At 37.8% G+C, this 8991-nt stretch overlaps 1 protein-coding gene across 1 annotated transcript in view; it reads right to left on the reverse strand.

Moving 5' to 3' along the window:
* Positions 1-8991, reverse strand: part of INTS9 (integrator complex subunit 9) — a 100459-nt gene that overhangs the window by 61019 nt on the left and 30449 nt on the right. Inside the window, exons 3-4 of the mRNA XM_012654925.1 lie at positions 7655-7715; positions 4243-4305 (exon numbers count right to left, since the gene is read on the reverse strand). Of these exons, the coding sequence (XP_012510379.1) occupies positions 4243-4305; positions 7655-7715 (124 nt within the window). The remainder of the gene's footprint in view (positions 1-4242; positions 4306-7654; positions 7716-8991) is intronic.

Below are 8991 nucleotides of genomic sequence, written 5' to 3' on the forward strand. Positions count from 1 at the left end.
GTGATTTCCTTGACTGGCTCTGCTGCAAATCCTCTGATGTCACACACAACATTTGGACACAGTTTTCTCCAGCAGGAAATTGTTTCAGGTTTGAGGATATTCATGGCTTTTCCTATAATAACAATAGCATCTTCAATGGTGTAATCCTTCCAGACTTTCATGATGTTCTCTCAATTGGGGTTCTCTTCCACAGCACTGACAATCCTTCCATAGAGTACAATGTGTAATGAGTCTTAAAGGTCCCTATGATCTCCTGATCTAGAGATGTCGTGTTTGGGGACAAGCAGACCGCTTTGATCCTTCAGTGTTGATCTCAAGGAGTTCTGGGTGGTCAGGGGCATTGTCCAATATCAAAAGATCTTTAAAGGGTAGTCCTTTACTGGCAAGGTACTTCCTGAATTCGAGGACAAAGCATCAATGGAACAAATCCATAAAAAGGGTTCTCTTTGTCCAGGCCTTCTTGTTGTATAACCAAAATATTGGCAGCTGGTGTTTATCTTTTTCCTTCAAAGATCAGAGGTTAGCAACTTTATAAAGGCAGTTCTGATCATAACAGTAGAGTTAGGATATCCCTTTCTGCCTTAAATCTTGGTGTTCACTTCGTTTCCTTACTAATAAATGTCTTTTGTGGCATTATTATTATTTCTTCCCCCTGAAATAGGGCTCCTTTGCCTGCATTAAGAACCTGTTCAAGCGGATGTTTTCTTAATGGCATCTGGGAACTTGTCTGCTATCTCTTGGGCTGCAGAAGTAGCTTCTCCTGTTACATTGACATTTTTTAAGCCAAATCTCTTTCTATAATTATCAAACCATCCTTTGCTGGCATTAAATTCTCCAGATTTAGGCAATTCACCTTCCTTTTGCTTTAAGTTGTCATATAATGACTTTGCTTTTTCTTGAATCATATTAGCATCTAAAGGTATGCCTTTCTTGGAGCAATACTGCAACCACATAAAACTTGCACTTTTCAACACAAGATAAAAAGGTATTTCACAAAAAGTGCCAGGTTTTTGCATCTGCTGGTGTAGCCACAGTGATGGCTTCACAATTTGCTTCTGTAGCTGCAGACCTCAATCTACAGTACATATCAAGCAATTCAACTTTTTCTTGTAATGTCATGACTTTTCTCTGCTTCTTGGGAGCACTTCATCATCACTAGTAGCACTTCGTATGGGTCCCATGATGTTTTTCAAGGTTTGTGGTATTGCACTAAACACAATGAAAAATATACAAGAACTGTGAGAGATCACTTTTAACTGTGAAACACAATTTACTGGAAAGATAACTGCTCAAGTGGAGATGATCAGCCTCATGTGGTGTTTTAAGTGGATACTTGTAACATTTGAGCTCACCACAATAGCAAGAGGAGGTGGCTATGAAATCATTACAGTAGTGTAGTATGTCCTATAGTCATTTTTATGCGAGTATTGTTTACATTCTTTGGACTGGGAATAGTGGAATAGTATCATGTACAGTCTGCAAGTGTGTGCTAAGTTTTGATAAATTGTAACATTTTATAAGAGATTTGTGTATATTTGATGGTGTAAATAACATAGACTAATATCTACATATATTTTAGGCATCATGACATATTTTTTCAATGTTTCTAGATTCATTTGTGAGTTTTTTCAAATTGTTGCAGATTTCCAAAAAATCTTCCAATATATTTATTGAAAAAAATCCACGTGTAAGTGGACCCGTGCAGTTCAAACCCATATTGTTCAAGGGTCAACTATATTCATATATTTACTTACATACTATCACACAATGGAATCCAGTAAGATTACTTTAACTTTAAAATGGTCGTGTACAAACACACTTGGGGTTCTAGAGACCATAAATTGGATCGAAACAACCATAATTTATTGGTTGCTTACTATACTGTGCTAGACTATATGCACAGTCTGTGGTGTAGACTTTTGGGGAATACAATTATTTAAGGTAGTTGTACCAGATTATAAATTTCATAAAGATTGGGACTAGGTCTGCCTGACTCACGTGTAAGTCACTGAAGACTGGACATACCTCTCTCCAGCTTCTATTACTGTCTCATTTTCTTCCAGTCATACAATGGCCTGGGGCTCTACCTTAAAATAGTGACTATTACTAATTTGTGCCATAAAATCTTGCCTGAAAAACTTTATATGGCTCTAGAACCCTAAATAAATATAACAACAATTCTTTAGTTTGACGAAAGGGAACTGCAAAATGGTAACTGTCTAATTTAAAAGTTGAGTATTCTATGGAGCAAGTCAGAAGGTCATCAGAACAGCAATTCATAAATTCTACATCGATGTCCATAAACTGAAGGTTGCCGTAGTCAGTGCCATATGTGGTAAACTGAAAATAAAAGTAGCACCTGGGATTAGGAATCTTTGAACAGACGGGGAACTGCCCCACCAATTCCTCAGTGACAAATGATGACAAAAAGATTTTAATAGCAGTGAGGGGCAGCTCTGGATTCCTGATAACTCTCTACCTTCAGCTTTATTCTTACTGCTAAATCTCAAACTTTCTCCCTTATCTGCCACCTTCGATTACCATGTTTTTCTGTTTTTCTTCCTCTCTTTCACTCTGGTACCCTCAAAGGCACATACACATATTTCAAAGAGAGAAAAAAAAGTTTATCTACAGGGTGTCAAACTAAGTGTAGAAACGGAAAGAGAGAGAAGAAAAGAGAACAAAAATAAGAGAAACTGCACTCCAAATTTCTTTTCTCTCTGGGTCTGAACTGCAAAAGTATTTTCTAAGGCACTGTAACTCACTGGCACGTGGAAAGAAGAGGATGGCAGCTTCTCTCTGATTTCCTCAGGAACCCTGGAGTAGCACTGGCTTCCCTGCACTTCATCTGTCTGATCAGAACCCGTAGCCAGGCTGCTCTGGGGATTAGGCCTGTCAGCCGACACCAACTGCCTTTAAAACTAATGGAGACTGGCTCACGCCTGTAATCCTAGCACTCTGGGAGGCTGAGGCGAGCGGATTGTTTGAGCTCAGGAGTTTGAAACCAGCCTGAGCAAGAGTGAGACCCTGTCTCTACTAAAAATAGAAAGAAATTAATCGGACAACTAAAAATATATAGAAAAAAAAATTAGCCGGGCATACTGGCGCATGCCTGTAGTCCCAGCTACTCGGGAGGCTGAGGCAGAAGGATAGCTTGAGCCCAGGAGTTTGAGGTTGCTGTGAGCTAGGCTGACGCCACGGCATTCTAGCCCGGGCAACACAATGAGACTCTGTCTCAAAAAAAAAAAAGAAAAACTAATGGAGACTGATCTTGGTTTCCTTTGAAAGATGAAACTGGCCCCAAACCCTAACAAGAAGTCTCAATGCGAGAAAGGCAAATCTTCCATGTTCTCACTAATATGTGGGAGCTAAATATTAAAAACAATTGATCTCATGGAGACAGAGAGTAGAATGATGGTTACCAGAGGCTGGGAAGGGTAGCAGAGGAGGGATAAAGTGGGGATGGTCAATGAGTACAGAAATAGAATGAACAATATTTGACAACACAACAAAGTGACTATAATCAACAATAAGTTAGAGTATACTTTAATTCGCATTGTATGCCTGTATCAAAATATCGCATGTATCCTATGAAAGACATACAACTCATAATAATTTTTAAAAAGTCTAACTGTGATAATAATATGTGACAGATATGCACAATGCAGTTCAGAATTCATGAATTTCAAACAATACTCAATATATTTCAAGCCAGCAAGAATTTTTAGTTTACTGGCATTGGCTGAATAATAGCAATTCTCAATTACCCACTGTAAGCAACACCAGGGAAAGTATGGCTAACCTAAGTACAAAGGCATTAAATTACAAAACTGTAAGGTTTCATCCCATAGGCACCCATTACAGAAGTAAAAAAATAATAGAGAAAGCAGGCAAAGAAACAAAGAATGAAGGAAAAAAATTTTTTTGAAGAGAAAAACTAAAACAAAACTGAAAGGCTTGAGTTATTTCCTTACCTTGCTCAAAATTATGCCCTGGTAGAAATATTAGTGGGGATTATAGAAAGAGTTGGAAATAGGAAGAAGAAAGTGACTTAAATGATTTATAGACCACATAAAAAGCTCCTAAATGATCTTATTTTAGCTCTATAACAATGTACCTGGAATAAGAGATTCATTTAAACTTGAAAACAGGCAGCTAAGCCCCTTAAATTATCTCTTGACTTCATTTTGAAAAATTACACAATATGCTTTGTTTCCACAACAAGATTCACTTTAATCTTACCTCTGGTAAACAGAATTCAGGCACAGAATCCACAAATACATGACCCGAGCATTCCTTTAGCTCCTAAAAGAAATCGAAAAGGAAAAATACTAAGAAGAGATATCTAATGGAGACGGTACCAAAGAAATTTAATTCCCAAACCAAACTTTTCATGAAGAGTCACAGACTTCTAGAGTTGGAGGGAAGCTAGGAAGGTATTTAGGCTAACTCTTCCTCTGTTTAGGCTCAGGTAGGTCAAGTGTCTTAATGAGGGTAAAAATGCTGGCTGGTGGCAGACTTGGGACATGAATGCACATTTCTTGATGCCATTCAAGAAAGCCATGCATGGACACATGCTACTTCCATAACCCATGATCCATGGTTTCCAAATAATAGTCATGGAGACCACAACAGCAATGTCAGAATTACCTGGGGACACTGATGAAATTAAAGATTCCTGGGCCCCGACACCTTAGGGATCAAAAACTGGGGATGAGGCCATGGAATCTGTATTTGTAACAAGCACCTCCAGTGATTCTGTTATTTAATTAGGTTGGGAGTCACAGCCCTAAACAGATTACTTAGAGGCTCTTTCTCCACCTCCCAAGGGTTGGGGTGAAAGGGGCAAGAAAGGAGGGAGGATCACGAGTAGAGGGCAGGGATTAAACAACTACTACTACTGTCACCGCCATGAATGTAATGTTTGTCTTTGCAGAGTATACAATTTGTTTGGAATTATAAACTAATTGTATTTATTTTTTAAAAAAGCATATATATATAAAAAGAAACAGAATACAGTGCAATTCCCCAGCCCATCCATGACCTACCATATTTAATATGCCTGTGTTAGTTTAGATTCCCCCATAGGCCAACCCTGAGAAAAGGCTTTGAGAGCAAGTGGTTTATATCGGAGGTGCTGATAAAACAGCAGGAGAATGGGGAAGTGGTAAATAGAGAGAAGGGTAACTGATAATGGATATGTTATTGAGCCATATACTATTTTGAGCAACTGGAACCTACTCCTATGGGGAAACTCTGAGAAATGGTATAACACACACACCTCAGAGTTATCCTACTGAGAAGCAATGGGTCTAGAATATTTATATACCAACTTCTACATTTTGTGCAGCTTCAGGAAAAACTCTCAGGCAAAACAATACAGATCCTGGCAGCTGGAATTATGATGGAGAATACTGAAATAGAAAGACCTGAGAGATATGTGTGGGCCACCAATAGGGTCTGCCACAATGCCTCCAGAAGGCCACGAGAGTTGTTTTCTCACCTCACTGACACTTGTAAACTGAAGTCTATGGTCAATTTTTTTCACCATAGAGGTTAAAGCTACCCATGACTTTACAATGTTTCGGGTTCCAGTAAAGGATAGAAAAGACAGTTTCCTTTGCTCTTTCTAGAAAGGGAAAGATACTGTTATAATTTTGTTCTAGCACGTTTCCATCAGTCACTGAACATCTATTTCTATATATTCATACATACATGTACCTATCTTTACATATCAGGGTCTGAATGATTTTGCTTTCAATCTTTATCTGACAATAGGGCGTTAACTACATGTTATTGTCCTTTTGAACTTTTCATGTGTCAAATCATAACCTCGATAGAGTATCTCCTCCCTCTGCCTTCCACTGCATGCTCCGGCTCCTCTCCTTACGCGAGCACTGTTTAACCAGGGATAGGCTGAGCCAGAGACTGAAAGTAGTTCTTAATTACAATGTACCTGCCAGCCGAAAACAAATGAGCAATTATGTTTAATGGGAGAAGACTCTCAACTCCCTCAGGATGAGGTTAAAAATGATTAAAGACAAATCATGGGAAATTTCAAAGCTTTGCCTGGTCTTTAATTGGCTATGTAATCTTCTTCCCCATAATGCTACATTTCAGGGCACGTCATATGATAAAGTCTCCTCTGAGGCTCTCACCCTTCCTGGCCTGCAGAAGCATATTTGCCATTCCAAACACTTACAATGTCACTGGATTTTATTCACCACTCCCTGCTAATGAAATACTCCCGCATACGCAGGCAAGTCATTTCGCTCACAATGCGCTGGTAATGGGATGCTTCTGAGCCTTTCTCAGGGAACAATGATTTACAGCCAGCAGGAGACTCGGACTGAAATCAGGTGCACAGGTTCCTGAATGTCACATAATTTTACAGTCAGCTATGAAGAAAATCTGGTTTCAAATTATGCATTTGGCTTGCACTTGAGGTTGGGGTGTAGTTATAGGAATTAATTCTGCAAAAAGTACCTCTTTATTTAACAGTATCTGTTATAAGAAAAAAGTGCTTTATTTAGATGAATCATTTTAAGGATCTTTAAACTCGTTCAGTTTTTCAACTGTGACACTTAGGAGAGGAAGAATGATTTAGAGATCTAATAAGTGGCCTGGCTGAGCGTTACAGTTTTTAACCTTCCCATACCTCTGATTTTATTTTAGTAAAAAGTTTGATATAGTTTTAACATTTTTTGTAGCTTTGGACTCTCATTTAATAAGTTTACTGTCCAAATACTGATATGAAAAAGGAAATACTGAAAAGATAACCTAGTGTCAAAAATTTAATAGCCTTGGAAACAAAGTAATTTAAGTCATTTACTTTAGGTCTAGTTAGTTAGTGATTAAAGTCATAATAGGATGCTAAACCCTAGATTCCTAGAACTGTTTTTTGTTTTTTTTTTTAAATAATCTATAAGATTGTCCATTCTAGGCCACCAGGGAAAGGCTGGAATAGGATCGAAGATCATAGTCTGGAAGACCTTCTACTCAAATTTGCCTAAGCACACTCCCCTCCCGCACCATCCTTCCCACCTCCAAACACACTGCTGTAAAGTCAAATACCCTGCTCCGCAGAATATTCTCGATACTATGGCCTGAATGATCCAAACAGACAATGATACTGTCCTTCTGGAAACTTCTGTGGCCTCTCATCACCCAAAAGACGACCCAACAAAGTCCTATCTGATCTGACCCCTGATAGAAGTAGTTAAAAATTCACATACTTGTGGATTTTAAAGTTATTTAAGAAAAAGTTTTACTTCTTCCAATCATAGAATCAGTATAGCTTCAAAATGAACTGCACTTAACTCCTGAATAAGCATCACCTTTAAAACTCTCATTGCAATTCTAGAATAATAGTTTTCTTTCTGTGGTGATAAAAGTATTTGTAGCAGAAGTACTTTGATTTCTACTCATGAACAAACTGGATCTGAATCTGAAAAGAGATTCCCTAAAAGGCACTTAAAAACAATAATTACAAAGTAGTGAAGACCCTACCATGGATTTTTGGGTTTTTCAGAGATAATACACCTGAAGAAAAAAAAACGAGCCATCGGTCATACTGCCACAGGTGGCTCTGGTATGAAGGGAAGGATATCTACTGGGTGTAGATATGTTTCTGTTTTTTTGTCTTGGGCATTACCTTGTCCAAGAAAGCACTGCCATCCTTCAGGGACCAGCCAGGAAGATTAGTCAGCCTGGGACTGCAAAACAAAAGATTAAATTATCCTAAATAGATTACAATCTTCAGTGATTTCACGGTGACTGTACTGTCTCCACAAAGTTAAAAACAGTTTAAAATTACTGGCAGCAATGCTTACCACAAGTACCAATAAAAAAGAAGAGAAATAACCATGTTGTATTAATATCAAGCTTAAGAATTATATGGTCACGGGACAGTAAAAGGTCTAATAGTTTAGCAAAAAATTGGGAAAATTAAAAGAATGTTATGAAGAATAAAAGATGAGATGCCAGAGCATTTTATAGTGTTCCAATCACTGCCTCCTACTTTCCCTTGTTTGTGTCTAACATAGCCTTGATGGGAGGTCAGAATGGGAATCTTCGTATTGCAGATGACAAAACAGACTCAGAGGTTGGGTGCTCTGAGGAGAACACTCACCCACTGGAAGACTCACTACCCACCAGTCAGAATTCACCTCGAACATGAATACCTGCACTCTAGTCAAATCCAAACTCTGGATTCACTGCGTACAAGTAGATCAGTTACTGTCACCTGTGGCATCAGTTTCCAATTCTGGAAAAAGCAGCTCATTTCCTCAAGTTTTACAAAGTGATGCCATATCTGAGTGAATAGTTTCTAGAAGGTAAGGTGAATGTCATGTTACATTAAAAAAGTCTGAATTCAAAAGTCATTTACTGTTGGTAATCTTAGGATTTAACTGTCTACTACTAGTTGACCAGAAGAATTATATTGGAAACTGAAAATGCCAATAATTCAGGAAAGAAAACAATATGTCAGGCAAATAAAAACTTTAATGACTAAGGCAATGTGTGGAGAAAAAGCACATCAGGAGTACAAATTCAACGGCCAAAGGACTGCAGCACTTCCCCACTAAAGTAGTCTGTGAATTAAAAATTAAGGGCAAAGTAAAGGTGTGGGACTAATAGGATTCTATAATCAGAAACCAAATAGTTGTAGAGTTCCTCATCCTCTCTCCAAAATAATTTTATCAGATACTGACTTTTTAATTAGGTGATAGATGATAAAGTCAAATAGAAACATAAATATGTGAATATCTGTCAATCTTCTAGAAAAGGTTAAAAACCCAAATAAAATATATATGAATCTAATTTCTGAAAAAAGTGAGAATTGTGGGGGTAAATTTTAATTGTGACAATAATTCCAAACTTACAGAAAAGCTGCAAGAATCTAAGTACAATGAACTTCCACATATCCTTTATCTAAACTTATTAACTGTTTACATTTTGCCATTATTTACCCAAAAGTGAGAATTGCAA

This window comes from Propithecus coquereli, unplaced genomic scaffold (assembly GCF_000956105.1).
Source record: "Propithecus coquereli isolate 6110/MARCELLA unplaced genomic scaffold, Pcoq_1.0 Scaffold451, whole genome shotgun sequence".
Classification (NCBI taxonomy): domain Eukaryota; kingdom Metazoa; phylum Chordata; class Mammalia; order Primates; family Indriidae; genus Propithecus; species Propithecus coquereli.